This window comes from Vipera ursinii (assembly GCF_947247035.1).
Source record: "Vipera ursinii genome assembly, chromosome: 1".
NCBI classification, from domain to species: Eukaryota; Metazoa; Chordata; class Lepidosauria; order Squamata; family Viperidae; genus Vipera; species Vipera ursinii.
This window is the reverse complement of record NC_139512.1, coordinates 308,803,134-308,826,979: the sequence shown is the minus strand read 5'-3', so window position 1 is coordinate 308,826,979 and position 23,846 is coordinate 308,803,134. Positions and strand designations below refer to the sequence as shown.

At 37.3% G+C, this 23,846-nt stretch overlaps 1 protein-coding gene across 1 annotated transcript in view; it reads right to left on the bottom strand.

Moving 5' to 3' along the window:
• The window catches only part of USH2A (usherin), a gene marked incomplete at both ends in the record, with an annotated part of 509,528 nt that overhangs the window by 228,435 nt on the left and 257,247 nt on the right, over positions 1-23,846 (bottom strand). Inside the window, 2 exons of the mRNA XM_083377756.1 lie at positions 662-824; positions 12,080-12,231. Coding sequence (XP_083233882.1) covers positions 662-824; positions 12,080-12,231 — 315 coding nt within the window. The remainder of the gene's footprint in view (positions 1-661; positions 825-12,079; positions 12,232-23,846) is intronic.

Sequence of the window (23,846 nt, the reverse complement as noted above, 5' to 3'; positions counted from 1 at the left end):
CAGAGTTTATTGTATTTATACAGTTTTAACAAGCAGGAAATAACGCACAGAAAAAGCATTGTCTATTGGTATACTCCCTAGTCAATCTTAAAGAACATCCAAACATCCCAGCCAGGGCAGAGTCTCTCATATCTAGGTGGTTCCTCGCAGTCCTTGGCAGTGCTAATTGGAATGAGCTCATAGACATGCGGATAACAGGATACTAAGGCAGGCAGTTTTTTGCGCACGGTCCCTTCATATCCTTGACCTCCATCTCTGCAGAATAGGTCCATTATAGTCAATTTAACTTAGTCATGAGTAAGTTAAGCTCTTTTTTCTATGGATGGATATAATTCAACACAGTAATGCGCAGGGATATGTTCAGCTTACTAAACAATTCTATTAGAAAGGAGATTCCTCCACAGGTAGATTGGTGATGGTATACTTGTAAGTCTGAAACAGCATTTAAGAATCATTGCTGAAGGCCCAACATCATATTTTCAAGTTCCATCAAAGTCAATGTTTTCCATTTTTACTTTAAAACAATTCTGTTGCTTTTGTGTTTCTGTGCTATAGATTTTAGCAATATCAGATTCATGTTTTAATAAAACACTTATTCTGTAAATATCTTAAGGAGCAAGTAAAACTTCAGCTCTCCAGTAATGTATCAAAATGGAAATACCTTTGTCAGCATAGAAGATTCCAGTGAAAAGAACAGCATACATTATTTGCCCATTGGGTTCACTCAGGGGAAACCATTTCACTTTAACTTCTTTGGCTCCACCATTAATAACAAACAGTTCAATGTTTCCTTTAGGTATATCTTCAGTTGTATGAGCTTTTACCTGAGTATCACAAAAGGAAGAAGAAAGAGAAAATAGTGTTGTAATCTACCAGTGCTGCACCTATGTTTTCTTCTACTCTCTCTAATGTAAATTTTGATATCCAAATACATTGCTAAGAAAGATATTACACTTACCTTTGACTACAAGTAAACTAAAACTATCCAAATAATGAAATTACTCTTGGACAGGGTGAGATGGACAGGAAACCTATTACAACATTTTCTTTGTACTTCTGGAATATGTAAGTGGAATAAATATTAATAATATCAATTGTTACTAATATCATTTGTTGCCACTATTTCCTACTGAAGATTTAAAAATACTACCCATCCTCTGAGACAATAACTGGGAATACTTGTTGTGCATCTATTTGCATTACTTTTCAGGTCCATAGCCAGCTACCATTTTCGCAGTTCTGTAGAGTCTTTCCATACAGCCACAGAAGAATACTACCTAAGGAGAAGTCCATAACAGCGATTCTGATAAGAAACAATTGCTAGGCTTTGCTTATAATCATAGTTGTCCAAGATGTCTTTGTTTTGTTTGTAAGTTCTGCTGACTCTTTGCCCAGGTTTAAAGTTCTGGGTCTGCCTACTTACTTTTGGGCTCCCAGCCCATTTCTTTTTGCTAGTCCTCCTGGAAACATCTTGTTTTCTCTATCAATTAAAGTGTCCATCAAACATGCCAACACTGTTCATAATTACAGTTCCAATTGTTCTGAAAGGTGATAAGTTAAGAAAGGATGTCCTGTACAGTTATTAATGACTTCTACATCCATCTTCAAATGATTTGTCTGTCTAGGCAAATCACAGTGACCTCACTGTTTCATTCATAACAATGCAATACTTTATGTTCAAGCACAAATACTGGACTGGGGAAGAATAGCTTGCTTCTCAACATTAAATCAGCTTTCCATGGTTACTGGAAAATGAGTTCCAGTATTCTCCCCACCATTAGCACATTAGCACAGATTTCTGAAACTTGCAAATGGAGGAATGAATCTGAAAACTTAAGCTATGGCTCTTCAATTTTACTAAGAACAAAATAGAATAGAATCATAGGGCTGTCCAAGTCAAGAGACCTTATATCATCCTGGACAAATGGTTGTTCAATCTTTTCTTGAAAACCTCCAACAATGGAGCAGCCACAACTCTGGGAGACAAGCCATCCCACTGATTAATTGTTCTCACTGTCACTAAATTTCTTCTTACTTCCAGGTTGCTTCTATTTTTAATGAGCTTCTGCCCGCTGCTTCTTGTCCTGTCATCAGGTGCTTTGGGGTATAATTCAACCCCTTCTTTTCTATGATATCCTCTCAAGACAGCTATCATGTCACCCTAATCCTTCTATTTATTAGACTAAACACTTCTAATCCCCATAGCCATTCATTGTACAGTTTAGCCTCCAAACCCTTTGTCATTTTTGTTGCTCTTCTCTGCACTCTTTCTAGGACCTCAACATCTTTCTTGTATCATGGTGACCAGAACTGGACACACTATTCCAAGCGTGGCCTCACTAGTGCAGTATAGAGTGGTACTATCACTTCTTGTGATCTTGATGCTATCCCTCTGTTGATGCAGCCTACAACTGCATTGGCTTTTTTTGGCAGCTATTGCCCACTGCTGGCTCATGTTTAAGAAGTTGTCTAATAGGACTCCCCTTCATGGATTACTGCCTTGTCGTGGCGAAGGGGCTTGCGTAATTCAATGAAGCTATGAGCTATGCCGTGCAGGGCCACCCAAGACGGACAGGTCATAGCTGAGAGTTCTGACAAAACGTGATCCACTGGAGAAGGAAATGGCAACCCACTCCAGTATCTTTGCCATGAAAACCCTATGGACAGTACCAAAAGGCAAAACGATATGATGCTGGAAGATGAGCCCCTCAGGTCGGAAGGCGTCCAATATGCTACTGGGGAAGAGCAGAGGGCTAGTACTAGTAGCGCCAGAAAGAATGAAGCGACTGGGCCAAAGCCGAAAGGACGCTCAGCTGTGGATGTGTCTGGTGGTGAAAGGAAAGTCCGATGCTGTAAAGATTTTTTCTCCATAGGAACCTGGAATGTAAGATCCATGAATCAAGGCAAGCTGGACGTGGTCAAACAAGAGATGACAAGACTGAACATCGACATCTTAGGTATCAGCGAACTAAAATGGACAGGAATGGGTGAATTTAATTCAGATGACCATCAGGTATACTACTGCGGACAAGAATCCCTCAGAAGAAATGGAGTAGCCTTCATAGTCAATAAAAGAGTAGGAAAAGCAATACTGGGATACAATCCTCAAAATGACAGAATGATCTCAGTTCGAATCCAAGGCAAACCATTCAATATCACAGTAGTCCAAGTCTATGCCCCAACCACCAGTGCTGAAGAGGATGAAATTGACCAGTTCTATGAAGCCCTACAGCACCTTATAGAACTAACACCAAAAAAATGATGTCCTTATCATCATGGGGGATTGGAATGCTAAAGTAGGAAGCCAAAAGATAACTGGAATAACAGGCAAGTTTGGCCTTGGAGTACAAAATGAAGCAGGGCACAGGCTGATAGAATTTTGTCAAGAGAATACGATGGTCATAGCAAACACTCTTTTCCAACAACCCAAGAGACGGCTCTACACATGGACATCACCAGACGGTCAACACAGAAATCAGATTGACTATATGCTCTGCAGCCAAAGATGGAGAAGCTCTATACAGTCGGTAAAAACAAGACCAGGAGCTGACTGTGGCTCAGACCATGAGCTTCTCCTTGCAAAGTTTAGGCTTAAACTGAAGAAAGTAGGGAAAAGCACTAGGCCACTCAGGTATGAATTAAATCATATCCCTATTGAATATACAGTAGAGGTGACAAATAGATTTAAGGAATTAGATCTGATAGACAGAGTGCCTGAAGAACTATGGACAGAGGTTCGCGACATTGTACAACAGGTAGCAACCAAAACCATCCCAAAGAAAAAGAAATGCAAGAAAGCAAAATGGCTGTCTGAGGAAGCTTTGCAAATAGCTGAGGAAAGGAGGAAAGCGAAAGGCAAGGGAGAAAAACATAGATATGCCCAATTGAATGCAGAATTCCAGAGAATAGCTAGAAGAGATAAGAATGCCTTCTTAAATGAACAGTGCAAAGAAATAGAAGAAAACAATAGAATAGGGAGGACCAGAGATCTTTTCAAGAAAATTGGAGAGATGAAGGGAACATTCCATGCAAAAATGGGCATGATAAAGGACCAAAATGGCAGGGACCTAACAGAGGCAGAAGAGATTAAGAAGAGGTGGCAAAATTACACAGAAGAACTATACAAGAATGAGCTTAACGTCCCTGATAATCACAATGAGGTGGTCACTGACCTCGAGCCAGACATCCTAGAATGTGAAGTGAAGTGGGCCTTAGAAAAGCTGAGCAACAACAAAGCTAGTGGAGGTGACAGTATTCCAGCTGAGCTATTCAAAATCTTAAAAGACAGTGCAGTAAAAGTGCTACACTCAATTTGCCAGCAAATTTGGAAAACTCAGCAGTGGCCACAGGATTGGAAAAGATCAGTTTACATTCCAATTCCAAAGAAAGGCAGTGCCAAAGAATGTTCAAACTATCGCACCATTGCACTCATTTCTCATGCTAGTAAAGTCATGCTTAAAATCCTACAAGCTAGACTTCAGCAGTATGTGGATCGAGAACTACCAGAAGTACAGGCAGGATTTCGAAGAGGCAGAGGAACTAGAGATCAAATTGCCAACATACGCTGGATCATGGAGAAAGCTAGGGAGTTCCAGAAAAACATCTACTTCTGCTTCATTGACTATGCTAAAGCCTTTGATTGTGTGGATCATAACAAACTGTGGCAAGTTCTTAAAGAGATGGGAGTACCAGACCATCTTATTTGTCTCTTGAGAAACCTATATGCGGGTCAAGAAGCAACAGTGAGAACTGGACACGGAACCACTGATTGGTTCAAAATTGGGAAAGGAGTCCGGCAAGGCTGTATACTGTCGCCCTGCCTATTTAACTTATATGCAGAGCACATCATGAGAAAGGCAGGGCTAGATGAATCAATAGTTGGAATTAAGATTGCTGGAAGAAATATCAACAACCTAAGATACGCAGATGATACCACTCTAATGGCAGAAAGTGAAGAAGAACTAAAGAGCCTCTTGTTGCGGGTGAAAAAGGAGAGTGCAAAAGTTGGGTTGAAACTTAACATTAAGAAAACCAAGATCATGGCATCTGGCCCTCTCAATTCCTGGCGAATAGATGGGGAAGAAATGGAGGTAGTGACAGATTTTGTTTTCCTGGGCTCCAAGATCACTGCAGATGGGGACTGTAGCCAAGAAATTAAAAGACGCTTGCTCCTGGGAAGGAAAGCCATGGCAAATCTAGACAGCACACTAAAAAGCAGAGACATCACCCTGTCGACAAAAGTGCGTATAGTCAAGGCTATGGTCTTCCCAGTTGCAATGTATGGCAGTGAAAGTTGGACCATAAGAAAGGCTGAGCGCCAAAGAATTGAGGCCTTTGAACTCTGGTGCTGGAGAAGACTCCTGCGAGTCCCTTGGACTGCAAGGCGATCAAACCGGTCAGTCCTAGAGGAGATCAATCCTGACTGCTCTTTAGAAGGCCAGATCTTGAAGCTAAAACTCAAATACTTTGGCCACCTAATGAGAAAGAAGGACTCACTGGAGAAGAGCCTAATGCTGGGAAAGATCGAGGGCAATAGAAGAAGGGGACGACAGAGAATGAGGTGGCTGGATGGAGTCACTGAAGCAGTAGGCGTGAGCTTAAATGGACTCCAGAAGATGGTGGAAGACAGGAAGGCCTGGAGGAACGTTGTCCATAGGGTCGCGATGAGTCGGACACGACTTCGCAGCTAACAACAACAACTAATAGGACTTCTAAATCCTTCTCACAGTTGCTGCTATTAAGGCAGGTACCAGCAATTCTATACCCATACATTTGTTTTTTTCTTGTCTAACTGTAAAACCTTATTTCATTTTGTTCATTTCATTTCATTTTGTTCAGTGTTCAAGTCTGTCGAGATCCTTATGGATCTCGAGGTATCTTCTGAGGTGTTGGCTATTCCTGCCAGCTTAGTGTCATCTGCAAATTTGATGAGTTCCCCTTCTATTCCCTCATCTAAATCATTTATGAAAATATTGAAGAGTACTGGTCCTAAAACAGAGCTTTGTGGTACCCCACTGTTCATTTCCCTCCATGTAGATGCAGTTCCAGTTGTGTGTGGTTTATCAGCCAGTTATGAATAGATCTGATGGTGATACTGTCTATCCCTACATATTTCTAACTTTATCTTTCTGAGTGGGACTGGAATGAACTGACAGCAGTTTACTAGTTTATCCTACTAATTGCTAGGTATCATTTATAACCATTGCTACAGTTTCCCCAACTCCCACCAATTCACTAAAAGATGGGTGAAAATTTTCATCACCACTATCATTAACATTTCCTATACCAAGCAGGTGCTTGGATCAAATTATCTTTACATTCCTTTTTAGCTGCACACTTTCCATGATTGCTTGAGGGTGGTTAGTCACAAAAATGGAAAACATACGTCCTAAAAAAATCTAGTCATAGGGAAAAAAAAGTAATTGCTGCTTGCTTTCCAGGCATGAGTAGCGGGAGGAATGAAGTTGAGAAACCCATCAATTGGGGGCCATGAAATCTCCAACCCGACAGAACATTTGATCAGTATCAGTGATAAGACATGACACCCAGATTGTGTGTTCTTAAATTGGCTTTATTTACAGCAATGGAGGCATTTAAGGCTGCTGTGTGAAAATGCACAAAGAGAGCAAGATTAAGATTAAGATTTAAAAGGGCATACAGTATATAAATAAATGATTTTTTAAAAGTTTTATGAATTTCTAAACAAGGAAATACCAGTAGAGTGAATGGAATTAAAAATAAAAGCGATTGAATTATTTGGGATGGAATTGAAATAAGAGAATGAAACCAACGGGCAATACTGACCATATTGACTCTTGAGAGGTTTCTTCTTTGTTTTATTAAGAATTAAGTCCTGGAATCTATATGAATTGTCATCCCCCTGATCAAATTATTTTGTACATTCACCTTCATGAAAATGAATGTCTAATTGTAAAGCAAGTTGCAGCATAATCTTTTTAAGAGAATAACAAAGTTGGAAGGGACCTTAGAGGTCTTCTAGTTCAACCCCCTGCTCAGGCAGGAAACCCTATACTATTTCAGACAAATAATTGTCCAATCTCTTCTTTAAAACCTCCAATGTTGAAGCAGCCACAACATCTAAAAGCAGGTCATTCCATTGATTAATTGTTCTAACTGTCAAGAAAGTTCTCCTTAATTCTAAGTTAATTCTGTCCTTGGTTACTTTCCATCCATTACTTCTTGACCTGTCTTCAGGTGTTTTGGAAAATAGGATGACCCCCTCTTTTGGGGGAAGCCCCTTAGAATTGGAACACTGTTATTATGTCACCGCTAGTCCTTCTTTTCATTAAACTAGTCAAAACAAATTCCTGCAATCTTTCTTTATACTGTATGTTTTAACCTCCAGTCCTCTAATCATCTTTGTTGCTCTTCTCTGGACTCTTTCTAGAGACTCAACATCTTTTTTATACCATGGCAACCAAAACTGGATGTAATATTCCAAGTGTGATCTTTCCAAGGCATTGTAAAGTGGTAATAACAATTCACGTGATCTTGATTCTATCCCTCAGTTAATGCAGCCTAGAACTGTGTTGGATTTTTGGCAGCTGCAGCACACTGCTGGCTCATATTTAAGTGATTGTTCACTAGGACTCCAAGATTCCTCTCACAGTTACTACCATTGAGCCAATTACCACTAATTCTATACCTCACATTTGGTTTTTCTTGCCTAAATATAGATCCTTACTTTTTTCAACATTGAATTTCATTTTGTTAGATAGGGCCCAGTGTTTAGGTCTGTCGAGATCCTTCTGTATCTTGAACTTATCTTTTGGAGGGTTGGGTTGATGTCATGTGCACATTTGATGAGTTCCCCTTCCATCCCTTATCCCCAGTTTATATCAATAGCACTTAGACTTATATACCACTTCACAGTGCTTTACAGCCTTCTCTAAGCAGTTTACAGAGTCAGCATATTGCCCCAAAAAATATGGGTCCTCATTTTACCGACCTCAGAAGGATGAAAGGCTGAGTCAACCTTGGATCAGTCAGGATCGAACTCCTGGCAGTGGGCAGAGTTTGCCTGCAATATTGCATTCAAACCACCACTAGATTATCTAGTATTACTAGACTGGAGCTGCAGAACTCTTTAGCCAATGGGAATTGAACTCCTGGAGTGAGCAGTGAGTCACCCTGCAGTACTGTGCCACCACAGCTCTTATGGGATGAAGAAATTGAAGAGTACTGGGCCTAAGACAGAGCATTGGGATACCCTATTGCATACTTTGCTCCATATAGAAAGAATGTCTATATTTATCACATATTTTTTACTATTTATAGTTGAATGATATCTTATTAATTGCATACTTCTGTTTGAATCCAACCAAAGATCTGTAACCCTTTTGGTATTCCTGCTCCAACATTACTAGTAACTCCATTGTAGAGTTATAGAAACCAGTCTGTAATCTAATCCAGCTAGTTGAATAATACAGTTTAAGATTTGTTAATGCCAGTCTACCTTAACTTGAAAAATCCTGAGTTTATTCCTAGGTCTTTTGTTTGAGTATATAATACCTGTTATTTGTTTTTGCCACTTATTTAATACCTTATCTTCAATTTTCACTGGAATAATTTGGAACAGAAAATTAATCCTTGGTAAAATATTCATTTTTACTCCCAATATTCTACCTTATCAGAACAAGTTTAATTTTTTCAATCTTAGAATATCTTCCATTAAGTTTCCAAGTTAACTTTTAAGTAAGTCTTTATTATTTTTCATTAAGAAGAGTTTCAGGTATTAAAGTTTTCTCTATTGGGTATTGTTGTAGATTGTGATACTAAAGAAACCAATCTGATGTTGAATTTGATAACAGCAGCATGGTTGCTGGTGGGACAATACTGGAAGAAGGATAGTTTGCCTACTATAGAAGAATAGGTACTTAAAGTATCGAATCTTGCAGAAATGTCTAAGATTTCTGCTTATTTGAAGGATCATTCACAAGAAAGATATATTTCAGTTTGGAGAAGATGGATAGATTATATTCAGAATAAATATGGGACTAAAAAGTTCCACTTAGCTTATGAGTAGATTTTAGAGGGATATTGTTATTAATTTTAGTATTAGTATTGATTATATTTTTGCTTAAGTTATTATTATTATGTTTTTAATAATTTGAATGTATCTATGTTAAAGGGGAGTTAAAGCAGATTATGAATTTGGTTAATTTTATAATGGATAATGTTATTTAGAATATGATTATTATATCTATAACCCTGTATTCAGCTCTGGGAAGTGGGGGGAAGGGGGGTGGTTTGGGGTGGGTGGTTTTGGAGATATGTATTGTAAAAAAAATTTAAAACTCTTTAATAAAAAAAGAAGAGTTTCAAGTATTTAACTGGTTTAATGGTGATATTAAATTCTGTTATTTGGGGCAGATATTGGTTTTCTTCTTCAGATAAATTCTGTTTTTGCTTTTATTTTCTCCATGTTTTCCTCAATAGTGTTCAAGATATATCTGATATTATCTCTCATATCATTACATTATCTCTCATTTGTTTTTGGGACAAATCTTCTAGTCAGAACGTATTAGATCAGTTAAAAAGACATAATAACAATTATTTCCATAAATAGCATACTGAAACTAGTTCAGATTTTTAAGTAATGTTCTGTTTAAATATAGTTAATATTCTTAACTATGAATTTCCTAGCTTTTCATCAAATCTGAAATCATGTGCCACTTCTTTGAAAAAATAAAATAAAATGTTATGCAAGAGCAATTCTCAAACCTATGGATACAAATCTTTACTCCAGGCACATTAAATAAAAGATCTGTAGTAAAAATAGCCAAAAGCAGAACATCACCTTACTGTTGGGAGATGCCCTTGTTTTTATTAAAAAGAATCAGAGAGCTAAGTTATAAATGGTAAAGAGAGAGAGAGAAATACTTTAGAAAATCAAATGTGCTTCTGGTACTTTAATATCTTGATTAGGCCTGTGTTTCTTAAATAGAAGTGTATTTCAGTTTTTGTGACTAGAGGTGGGTCACTGGTCAGGAAAATGGTTTTTTTTTATTTTGGAGAAAGTAATACAGATAATCACAGATCAATTAAGAGACAGTTAAAGTACAGGATTTGTAGCCACTGTAGAAGAGGAGGGCCAGTGCTGAAAACACTATATTATCAGAAGAGATAATACAAAAGGCAAATAAACTACATTAATGCCACATGGGAAGTGATCTTACAAATAATGATGTTGTACCTGGGATGGGAGAACTTGAAAGAGAACAAGCAAACATTTTAAGGGTGTAATTCTACCAGCACGGTCATTGCTGTGCAATTTTCATGCATTATAAATAGGCTTAAAGGTAAAGGTAAAGGTTCCCCCGCACATGCATGCTAGTCGTTTCCGACTCTAGGGGCCGGTGCTCATCTCCGTTTCAAAGCCGAAGAGCCAGCGCTTGTCCAAGGACATCTCCGTGGTCATGTGGCCGGCATGACTAGACGCCAAAGGCGCACGGAACGCTGTTACCTTCCCACCGGAGTGGTCCCTATTTTTCTACTTGCATTTTTACGTGCTTTCGAACTGCTAGGTTGGCAGAAGCTAGGACGAGTAACAGGCGCTCTCTCTGTTACGCAGCACTCGGGATTCGACCCGCCAAACTGCCGACCGTCTGATCGACAAGCTCAGCGTCCTAACCCACTGAGCCACCGCGTCCCTATGGGGTAAGAAATATATGAAAGACAAACAGCAACAATTTAACAAGGATTGGTGGATTGTTTCCTAAATGCCTCAATCATTCATATATGTATATGTATATGTATACAGTATGTATATGTATATGTATATGTATATGTATATGTATATGTATATGTATATGTATATGTATATGTATATGTATATGTATATGTGTATGTATAGATAGATAGATAGATAGATAGATAGATAGATAGATAGATAGATAGATAGATAGATAGATAGATAGATAGGTAAAAAAAATTGGCAAAAAGCCACTTGTGCTTTCGAGAGTAAATATTCATCAGCCCCATTCAAGCTCTACAATGTTTAATGGTAATAAGGTCCACAATTCTGTTTTACAGATGAATGATATTACTAGCATTTTAAAGTAATGAATCTTGGGAAGAAAATGGAAAACCCCAGACAAAACCAAAATAAAAAAAAATGTGATATCCTTTCCTGGGGTAATCTTCACACAGTGAAGGTGTTATTACAAACTGAGAGGTTGTTAAGTAAAATTTTACCAGAAGTGCTAGAATATGTACTTCTGACTTTTTCCCCCTGTTTTGAGTAAGATGAGGAAAATGAGAGGTTTTATCTCACAGATTTTACTGGGGGGTAAGCTCCACAAAGGCGGAGAATATATTATACTTGACACCACATGATATAGTGCTTGAACTGTTTTTTTAATCGGGGAAATATAATAACAAAATTTATACTGCACATTACAATAATATTTTACACTTTTAAAGTATGCATTGCGAGAGCATAACATTGCAAAACTGTAAAATGATTAAGATGAAAGAACAATATAAATATCATTTAAGTTATAAAATGTTTGCTTTCAATTTGAAGAGAAACTAATATTAAAAATTCTCATGCATCATTTGCTGCTTTACTACATCATTAAATACTTAATTTTAAATTCATAGCTTTTTAAAGCAAGGTATCACTTTGGACAACATCTTTCAAGGTGTGATGTATAATTTGTTTGATCTTCTATGAATGTTTCACACCATACTTTTCAGGCAAAGAGGAGCTAGCAAGTTTTTTCCTCATCCTGGAATAGTAATTCTTTAACTGTGTCCTTATAAATCAGATTAAAGCAAGTCGTGCCTTTTAAATGTATCAACTTCCCTTAATTTCAATTATACACATTTTTCCCTCATTTCTCCCTTTCCCAAATTCTCTGACTTTACTGTATCTATATGATATTTTGAAAAAGTGCTTAGTAGTAAGCTATTTGAATCCATTGCAGCTTTTAATGGCATTTTTGTAAAATGTCAGATGGGTTAATACTGACCACTGAGAATCGTCACCATTACTCTGATATTCAGTATCAAATGACATTTATTACGTTCTCAGAATGTAAATGGAAGAACTCACCAGCGGCCCCAAAGCACAGCCGTTTGCTGTGCATGCTTGAACTCTGAAGGCATGGAGACTCCAAGGAGAAAGGCCAGAAATATAATAGGTCAGTTCCGAGGAATTCTGCACCAGAATGCCATTCATGTACAATCCATAACTAGTAATAAGTCCTATTTTGAAAACAACAGCAATAAAAGGGAAACGTATAGAGTAGCTGTCAAATCAGAATAAAGGTACATTCTAAAGGTTACACTTGCCTGTGAGTAGGTCACATTGAACTCAGTGAAGCCTCCTTCAAAATATCTATTTATTTATAGGTAGTGCTCAACTTACAACCATTCATCTAGTGACTATTCAAAGTTACAATGGTACTGAAAAAAGTGACTTACAACCAGTGGTGGGATTCAGATATGTGAATAACCATTTCTGTCAGAATCCATTTATATCACATTTCATAAATGTATGGGTAGAATATTGTGCTTATTCTGGGGATTCTGCCATCTCTCTGAGGGGGGGGAGAGGATGGTTACTTAGATTGAAATAGGCCATCTTCAAACACCAGGGAAGCATTTGATCCGGGGGGAGAGAGGGGGAGCGAGAGATCTGGATCACATCTTCATTTACAACTGAAAAGGAAGAAGCAATAACAATAAACACAAGGAGAGTTCCCTTTCCCACAGAAGGGCCTGACACCTAAGTAAATGATGGGAGCCTGACCAAATGGATGAGGGGAGGGGGTTGAAATGGGAATGCTTTATATAGGATTGAAATGTAACTCTGTTAGATCCCGTCTTGTATTGCCACAATCGATTCCATCCTAGTAAACATTTCCTTTTTGGACTAACTTGCATCCAAGAGTTCTTATTTCCTAAGATGTAGATTGAGGTGGGTCCTGACAATTTCTCTGTGTGGATGTCACTTCCGGAACAAAAAATTAGCTACTAGTTCTGCTGAAGTGGTATGAGCTGACTGAATCCTGCCACTGCTTACAACCAGACCTCACTTAACTGTCAAGCATCCTCAAGGTCACGTGATAAAAATTCAGGCACGTGGTAACTTCTATGTATTTGCAATGGTTGCAGGTTCCCGGGGCCATGTGGTCGCCATTTGCAACTCTTCCAGCTGGCTTCCAGAAAGCAAAGTTAACGGGGGGAGCCCAGTTCGCTTAATGACCACATGATTCACCCAGCTGCAGTGATTTGCTTAACAACCATGGCAAAATGTTGCAAAATCCACCCATAACCTTCATGCTTAGCAACAGAAATTCTGGCCCTAATTCTGGTCATAAATCAAGGATTACCTGTATTTATTATTGTTTATTTAAAAGTTTTGTATGGCTACTCATCATAAACAGAACTCTAGGTGGCTCACTACAATAAAACCAAAAACGATGCAACTGGAATTAAGCCTGGGAAGAATGTGTTCAAATGAAACTTGAGTGAACCTGCCTTGACTCTGGATGGTATAAGAAGGTATAAGAATGATATAAGAAGAAGGGAAGAGAAGAAGAAAAATACACTGTTAGGCTTTCAAGATTCTATTGCTATTGTATACTTAGACCGAGTTCCAGCATATATTGTGGAGTTTTGTAAACTTACTTCAAAGGGTTGGCACTATGTGCCAAAATTTAGATTTTACCCATGGAAGTGTGTTTTCAGATTCAGACATTGTCACCAGTCTGGAAACGTCTGGAAGGTTCCTCACAGAATCTGTTTTTGAATAGACTCAGAACCCAAAAATACAGTGTAATTCTATTTCATAATATCGTACTGCATAAAAATATACATGTAGATAAAAATAAAGAAATATTTAAATCCTAATGAGAAGAAAACTAGTGGACCGTATTTTCAGAAATAATCTGTAGCTTTTCATTGCAACAGTAGTTCCTGAATTTATTATAACTGAGAACATCTATTGTATAAATCAGGGGTCTTCAAACTTGGCCCCTTTATGACTTCTGGACTTCAACTCCCAGAATATCTCAGCCAGGCACACTGGCTGAGGAATTCTGGGAGTTGAAGTCTTGTTGTTGTTAGTTGCGAAGTCGTGTCCGACCCATTGTGACCCCATGGACAACTTTCCTTCAGGCCTTCCTGTCCTCTACCATCTTCTGGAGTCCATTTAAGCTCACGCCTACTGCTTCAGTAACTCCATCCAGCCACTTCATTCTCTGTCGTCCCTTTCTTCTCTTGCCCTCAAGCTTTCCCAGAATTATGATGTTCTTCAGTGAGTCCTTCCTTCTCATTAGGTGGCCAAAGTTGAAGTCTACAAGTCATAAAAGGGCCACGTTTGAAGACACCTAGTATAAATAATGGGGTTTTCATTATAATTTTAGACAGAAATATTATGGGTTTTACCACTCATTTGTTTATTGAAAAAGTAATAATCTGGCCTTTCTTCGAAAAGGCCCGCAGGAAAGATGTCCACATTATTTCATGATCACTTGATTTGCACTGCCCCTGTCAGGCAGCTAGATGTATATTTGTCTATAGCTTAACTATAATTGTCTATAGCTAGACTATAGAAAAGGGATGTAGTAGGTCATTGGGTTAGGACGCTGAGCTTGTCGATCAGAAGGTCGGCAGTTTGGCGGGTCGAATCCCGAGTGCTATGTAACAGAGTGAGCACCTGTTACTTGTCCCAGCTTCTGCCAACCTAGCAGTTCGAAAGCACATAAAAATGCAAGTAGAAAAATAGGGACCACTATGGTGGGAAGGTAACAGTGTTCCGTTCACCTTTGGCGTCTAGTCATGCCGGCCACATGACCACAGAGATGTCCTAGGACAAGCGCTGGCTCTTCAGCTTTGAAATAGAGATGAGCACTGGCCCCTAGAGTTGGAAACGACTAGCACGCATGTGTGGGGGAACCTTTACCTTTACCTTAGACTATAGAAAAACAAACATAATACTTCAAAATTAAAACAATGAGATTAATCCAAATTCAGTACTTACTGTGACACTGATTTATCAGCTACTGTATATATCTTAATTTGTTACTTTGTCCCAAAGCTCAGTGCTGACCTGTTTCTCCATTTTCTCCCCTACAGCCACCTTGTGCAATAGATTGGGAGAAGAGCTTCCATAACAAACGATGGCTTTAAACCTTCACAGTCATTTATTAATGTCTTAATCTCTAGTCTGTATGGTTTTGCTATCCCTTTTGTAGAAACACTATGTTACATTCACAGTAGAATATTTGGTTAATTGATTAATTGGGAAAAGCAGATCCTTGCATGGACAGTGGGACACAGGCAATTATGTAATGGTCATGACAGGACATCACAAATAAGCAAGTATCTTGCTCAACCCCTCTCATCATTTTAGCTTATATTTCTAAAAAATACTTCATAGAATAATTTCTGTAAAGTTATTTCAGTTTTTCTCATCTCAGAAAAGTTAGAAAATGGCAAGACAAATGTGGAGATATTTCTAAAGTGACCTTCTCCAACCTAAAGTCTTGCAGATGTGGTCACAATGCAGGCAAATCACTGTATTTTAACACACCATATAATATAATAATTTAGAACTACCTTTTTGCCCCAAATCTAATTTGTGACAATTTTTTTCTGTTCATTTTTGTCCACTTGTATATTTCCTTTTAATATCATTCTGTTCCACCTCTGATATATGCTATATTGCTAATATTTGTTCCATAAAAAACCTTGGGGAAATTTCTTTGGTTGGCAATTGAAATGAAGAGTTTTCTATTCTCCAGGTTTAATTAAACTACCTTAATGTGAAAGTATTCTTTCAGCTTCAAGCTGCTGTATAAATTATTGCTGTTGTAATAAAACTGAAAGAGTTGTTTTTATCTACTGGGATATAAAATTTGAAATATATAATTATATATTATATATTAACATATATTATATATTAACATCTCAGGAAAATATTTTCTAAATAGCCTCAGATAGCTGAAAATTATCCCAAGTAAGGCAATGTCTGACAGGAATATTTTAGATTCTTCCTCAATGGACTGTGTTTGCTTCTAGGAGAAGAAAATTGCCATTGGGGGAGAGGGTTGGTAATTTGCAAAGCCTAGGGTTGTCCTTTGCACACCTATGAACTTCTGATATTTAATATAAGCTGAATTGTTTCCCATATCATGAAACAGTGTTTGAAAAGGCTGCATCCAACAGATTCTGCTCTAGGACAAAAACATTTCATCCCAATTAATTTCCTGCTTCTCTTTTTCTCTTTTACCACATTATTTCTGCCTATTCCTTCCAGCACATTTTGAAAAAAAAGCTTTACCATCATATTACCATGCCTCCTCTTATTTCTTCATTCTAACCAAATAATTTTACACAGGTGGCTAACCTTCAGCATATCATATCCAGAACCAAGAAACAAGAGGACAGGAAGTTAGCAGCAAACATATTCCTATTGGGAAAAAAATGTAGAGGAAAGGGAGTGTGAGAAGTATCTCACCAATAGCTAACTTAAAGAACTTTCAGGTTTTTGTCAGTATGTTTTACAGTCCTCCTAAACTGAATTTTGTTCCATCTCCCCATCAGCTGCTCTAATTGCAATGATACCGCTTTCTATGTATCATGTAGTATCATGGATTTCAGTTTCTTAGGTGTCACTTACTATTTACCACCCAAAGTTGCTACAAAGTATTTTTCTGATTGTTATCAGATTGGAAAGGCATCCTAAACATACTTCCAAGTTTTGGATTTCATAGTTTTAAATTTCATAGCATACTTTTTTTTTAAAGGAAAATATTTGTAGCTCAGGGTTGAGCTCAGGGTTGAAATGAGGGGTCCTTGATGCTCTCTGAGCTTGGTTGTTTTCTTGAAGACAAACCCAAAGACAAATTAGCTAACATCAGAGCTAGTGCTAGTGTGTCACTGATGATGTTACCTAGCTTGGGTAATGAAATGTCTGCAAGAAAACAACCAAGCTGAGGAAGCACCAAAGACCCCCTCCTACTTTTATTTCAAGTTTTCTACTTGTACTCTGGAAATGTATTTCATACTGCCCTAGTGTCCCATTCTCTACAAGCAGACTTAAAACATCAAAAAACTGTTCTAAATTGAAGCTCAGTAGATTTCCCTATATAGCTTTTATTTTTGCCTTTATAATAGCATTTAATAGCTTTGGAATCACCTTATCAGAAATCCAGTTTGCTTGGGCTCCAAGTGGCATCTCAGTGATATCTGGTGTGGTTATAAAACTGATTGTTTTATAAAAAGTTAGAATTCAACAGTATTGGGAATTGGAAAAAAATCCTAAGTAATTAAGATGCAGAATGTTCAACTACAAATAAAATAAAATGCTCATAATAGTTGTCTTAGATGCACCACATGCCCATATAGCAATGAATGCTAATTGACATTTATTACATTAATGAAATAACAGTATATTATTTAAACACTAAATAATAGAAACACCTTGCTTCTACCTAAATTGCATAAAGAGAGAAAGGGGAGAAGGAAGTTCCCTTTGTCTGTAAAATATAAGGACTCATTTAACTTACAATAGGCCTGGTGAGAAATTGCTACAGGGATAATTTGTAAAGACCTTCTTCTATCTGCCCCAGTAGTTAAAATAAGTTCATAAATACATAGATATGATGTAGTCTCCAACAAACAAAAAAGACCAGTTAATTCCCAGACTATAAGCTAGTAGTGTAGGCTTGCCTTTTCCCTATAATGCTGTACTCTGTAGTCCTTTCATGTTATTACCTGCTCTGATGAGTTCTTTTTCAAGGGCAAAAATGAAGAGCAAGAGCTGAGTAAAATGTTTCATGAGTCTGATCCACTAGTGTCAGTGCCTTAGGGGAACTGCTATTCCAAAAGCCCAATCCTGGATCCTGTCCCTGATTGAAAGATCCTGTGCCAATAAGATCCTACTGCATTAAAAACTAAATGGCTAGGTTGAAGGAGTGCCATATAGTGGTGAAGAACATTTTGGGTACAAGTAGTCCTTGCTTAACAACTAGTCATTTTATAGCCATTCAAAGTTACAACGGCCATGGGACACTTGCTTCACCCTATAAAGCATCCGTGATCATTGTAAATGGTTGTGTTGCCTCCCCTGTGGTCATGTGACCACATATTGGGAGGGTCGGCTTTGTGGTTTCTATAAAAAAAAAATCACCCATTCAAATTAATGAGTTCACTTAACAACTGTGGCATTGGGATTGATGACCATGGGTTCACTTAACAAACATCGTGAAAAAAGCTGAAAAATGGCACATGAATGCTTCAACTTCCAGGCTCACTTGCAGACATAAATTGAGGACTACCTGTATAGTGGTTTACTGGGAAACTGATTGTTAACTGTTGCTTCCAACATACCCAATACTACAGTTTCATGGAAGATGCACCAGCTGTGTTTGGGTGTTGAGACCAAAAGTTTTTTTCTATTTTTCATTAAAATACTGAAAAAAACATATAAGATAGAAAAACTTTCTTCCCTGATTTAAACTATTGTAAAAACTTTTTGACCACCATGACTGTTGACCTGACCTAATAATCTAGCATAATTTACACTGCATCTTCTTAGACTGAACTCTACAGTAGATTTGAGGTCTTGATGATATTATTGTCAGCCTCAAGGATCACTACTAATTTTCAATCCAGACTAATTGATTATGCCTCTTTAATTATTAAATGAATCATGGATGGGATATCATTTGCTAGAGCTACAAACTTGGAATCAAATTTTGCCCACTGCAATTTCCATAGATTTAATCCATCTCAACTGAGTATTCATACCCCACCATATAATATGCAAAATTCAACTCAGAGATAATCCCTGTGGCTAGAAATATTTCAATTACTTCTGTCAAAAATAAAGGTTTTTAATTTCTAACAATATGTCTCTCATTTTTCAACAAAGTATCTTTCTGACAATTTGATTCTTTATTAATAAGTCAGCAATTTCTCCAAAGTTAACAAAACTCTGGAAGGCTTGTGATTCATTTTGTTTTCTAGTTTTGATGCCTTTTATATGCTTTTCAACCTTCATATTATGATAATTAACTCCTCTCTCTTTAAAAACAAAAGTTCTTACGGTTTTGTAACTTTTCTGTTACTTCCATCCACTATTGCTTCTCTACTTTGCATAAAGAAGATTCCATGAACTATTTTCAAAACTTTCAGTTGTCTATAGATTGGAAAGATGTAACATATTAGGGAATCAAAGATGTCCCGTTTTTATTTTTCTCACACTATAAGTCCTCAGAAATCATGTTACCAAATTTCGTTAATAAATTGTAAATAACCAGGGACACAATTTTCCACACTCTTTCCCTTTCAGAGTTTTTACTCTATCATCTCCTTGTCCATCATACCTTTCACTTGCCAATTATTTTTTTAAAAAATGTGGCTCCCAAATGCCAAAGTTATATCCTCCACCTGGCTTTCCAGGTCCTCCAATCATGCCCCCCAACCCCCGACTGCTGTTATCTTTTTATTAGGACTACTCCATTAATTCCAACTGGTCTTTTTGGTAAACTATTTGGTAATATCACGATCCTCTCAAAGTAATCAGTAAATCCTGAAAGGCTAGGATAAGACAAGTTGTAAAAGCCAAATATTTTTAATTCCAAATTGAATCTCTGGCATTTCGTCCTTAGAAATGCTTAAAGGGATTCTACAGTCATTATGATCCTGCGATTTAAATACTTTTGAGAGGAAGATGACTGCACTTTCTATTATTGTTTCCTATTTTCCTATAAGCAACTTTCCAAAGACCCCAGGGATACAACATTTACATTGTACTTAGCATTAGAAAGCAAATCCATACTATTGCCATCCTCACTGAAATTACATGGTAATTAACAAATAATTGGTCTCCTGACCCCCTAACCCCCCAACTTCCTTTAACCTAATATCTAAAGCCACTGGATATTCTGCTTATCCAAAGGGAATGTTATTTATCAGGGCTTTGTGACAGCTAAAATGCAAGCAGCACTGTCTGTAATAGAACTGTGAATATAATTAATGGGCCATAGAACTTTGCTGGTCCTGGATATAAACTGCTTTTTAAGTTTAAGTTTTGGTCACTACAAATGCACTACTTTTTATACAGTACTTTCCCAATTTTAAGCATGTTTTAGGTCTGAAATATAAATAAGCAATTAATTCATATTAGATGAGGCCATTCTGAATTGGAACACAATTTTACTTTGCTACTCTAACATGGCCATTAAGTGCAAATCTCATTGACATAAAGGTGCGGATGCAGTGGATCAGTCCCTCTCCTAAAGCTCTCACTCACAAAGAATCTTAAAGCACTTCATAGACTAATTACCCCAGAAGCCAAGATGGATAAGCTTTTGGTGGCAGAGCATTACAGTTAATAATATTTAGGAGTGCAGTGGGTAAACGTCTGGTACCAGTAAACAAGTTTGGGATGAGGTAGGATTGGGCAGGTCTTTGTTTTTAAAAGCTCTGTTATACTTATTTTAAGGCCTATTTATAGTTGGAATGTGCTTCCTGACATGACACAGATCACAAAAACACAATCATAAACACTTAATAGCCATATGCATCTGGGCTGCAAGTTACTCACCCCGGGCATAAGCTTTCATGAGTCACTTAACAGAATAACAGAATAAGAATTGGAAGGGACCTTAGAGGTCTTCTAGTCCAATCCTCTGCTCAAGCAGGAGACCCCATACCATTCCAGACAAGTGGCTGTCCAGTCTCTTACAGAGTACCCACAAATTCTGAAGGAAAGCTGTTCCATTGTCAGGAAATTTCTCCTTACTTCTAGGTTGCTCCTCTCCTTGATTAGTTTCTATCCATTGTTTCTTGTCTTGCCTTCAGGTGCTCTGGAAAATAGGCTGATCCTCTTTTCTTTGTGGCAGCTCCTCAAATATTGGAACACTGCTATCATGTCACCCCTAGTCCTTCTTTTCACTAGACTAGACATACCCAATTCTTGCAACCTTTCTTCTTATCTTTTAGCCTCTAGCCCCCTAATCATCTTTGTTGCTCTTCTCTGCACTCTTTCCAGAGTCTCAGCATCTTTTTGATAATATGGTGACCAAAACTGGATGCAGTATTTTAAGTGTGGTTTTACCAAGGCTTTATAAAGTGGTACTAATACTTCACGTCATCTTGATTCTGTCCCTCTGTTAATACAGCCTAGGATTGCGTTGGCTTTTTTGCCTGCTGCTGCACACTGCTGGCTTGTATTTACAATCTACATCTGAAATATATGGAGTGTGCAGATACATGCACACACACACACACACACACACACACACACACACAAAGCTATTATAGAAACAGGCAAAACTTGGTAATGGTTAAAAAAAGGAACAAAGAATTTATTTAATTAGCAGTCAAACAGAAAGGATCAAATATTTTATCAGTGTGCTTTAGGCCTCTGTGAACCAGCTATGGTTCCCCTCTACATTGTGATTGTGCAAGTATTTAAAAAAGCTATGTAAAGGCTCTGTCAAGACAATTTACACTATATTTTTGATTCAAAAGTAGGATGTGTTGTGGCTGTGAGGTGATGAAATTTGCCTCAGAAAGGCACTGGGCCTGCCCAGAAGCCCCTTCCATCCATTTTAAGTGCGGAAGGTGACTGTATAAAATGCTGTAAACCAAAAGAGCTTCAAGAGAGTGATACAATCAAATGTAACACACTCTCTCCAGAATCTGCTCATTGCCATAAAATATCTAGTTAACATATGGAATATGACAAGAAACGTTGATCTTGTTTATTCTATGAAAAATGGTGTTGAATCATTGCAAAATAACTGAGCTGGGGTTCATCAGAAGACATAATTTAACAGAAATGAACAGCCTAGTGGTAATCTACTATGAAAGAGCTTCAACTACACAATAGATTTCTGCAAAATTAGCTGTAATTGAAGGTATTAACTTAGGTCAATAAACTGGGATCTGAAGATAAGAATTGCCATTTCTGATCACTACAAAAACTTCTACTAGGTTATAGTATTAGACCCATGATGTATCCAAATGAACACGGACATGTCTTCGCTATGTAAAATGCTTCATTGTAGAAAAGATAAATGGCATAAATGCATACATACCACACTTACACAAATAAGAGTTTTGTTGCAGATATTAGAGAAGCTGTTCATAGTGAAGAAAATCCATGAAAGCAAACTGTGAAGCTCAAGCCATCTAGATAGCAGATCCATGGTTCAATTGTACACATTTCTCTTGCCTGTTCATTGTAACAGAGATATTTCTGTACTTATGTGCTATAAGCACCACAGTTTGGTCTCAAGCTCTTTGTGACCTTGCCTGCTCTAGTCATCACTGTTCTCTTCCCAGCCTTAACAAGCAGGATATCTGCTTGAAATGTATATAATAGTTCTATGTAATCTGAAAACTACTGCCTCACCTGCATTAGTCTTTACAAGCTTATTTTTAACCTGCTGTTGTTCCTTGCAATTTAAGATGCATGTTATATATAAATCTGCAATGTAATCATTTGCAATGTAAAATACAGATTTTAATTAAAATTCTCAGTTCCTTCCATTGGTTATCCTACCATGAAATAGTTCATCAGTGGCACATTACAGATTATGATATATTTTTAGGATTCTTATCTAAAAAGTTATCAGAACAATTATAATTAGATGGATAAGGGGGGGGAGAATAGTCCAGTTCTGAGTGACCTTTGCTTAAATTCTTTAAATTTTTAGATAAAGAGAATAAAATAACATTAATTCCAAAGTAGCAGAGATCAATCTGGATGGTCCTACTGTTGTATGACATATAGTTGCCAAGCACCTGCCTTGGAAATACCAAAAATCAGTGTAGGATGATGCATGTTCTCTTTTACTGTAACTTTCATGTACAGGCATGCCCCAGAGAAATTGTGGATTTGGCTCCAGACCACCGCAGTAACACAACCATTGAAATAAAGCGAGTAACACAAACTTTTTGGTTTCCCAAAGTATATATTTCTCCAAAGTTATGTTTATACTATACCACGGCTTATTAAGTGTGCTGTAGGATTGCATCTACAAAACCGAAGGTACATACTTTAATTTAAAATACTTCTTTGTTAAAAATGCTAATCATCATCTGAGCCTTCAGCGACTTGTGATACTTTATTGATGGAGGGGCTTGCAAAAATCCACAATATCTGCGAAGTGCAATAAAGCAAACTGCAATAAAATGAGATATGCTGATAGTTGCTATTTAGAAATGTGCTTCCTATGGTTCTTGAAATACAATACCACCATAAAGAACTGTAGTCACTGATAATCCTACCATCCATTATTTTATTTTGTTACTTACATATGTGTCTTGAACATCTCATGCCAAATAGACTGTTCCCATAGGAAAAAAAAATATGTTCCCAAAAAGCAACAACCCACAGTGATGTTGTGCACAGTGCAATGTATATCTGACAAATAAACTTGCCTTGTTACAATTTCTAATTGCTTACAATTTATTCTGAAATAATCAACGATACTATGTCATTTCAAAGCAAAAGGCAGACTACCTTCAGACTTAAATTAACTTGCAGATTACAGTAGATATTTATAGTTCTCTGAAACTATCAAATACATTATTAAAGGTATTTTACAGTCAACTTGAGCAATTACTTAGTATCATTTTCTGTTATAAGCCTTGTGAATTCAGCTGATTGCTGGGAAAGTAGACATTTGATGAGATATTTTTAAACTATCCAGTTATTTTTAAAGTAGGAACATGCATATAGGGCTGCCATTTTTTCCCCTTTGGTTTTGTTCCTATACTTGCTCCATAGACATTTAGCAAGCGGAGAACTTTACTTTGTATCAGGAAAAATATAAACTACTTTGCTCCATTAT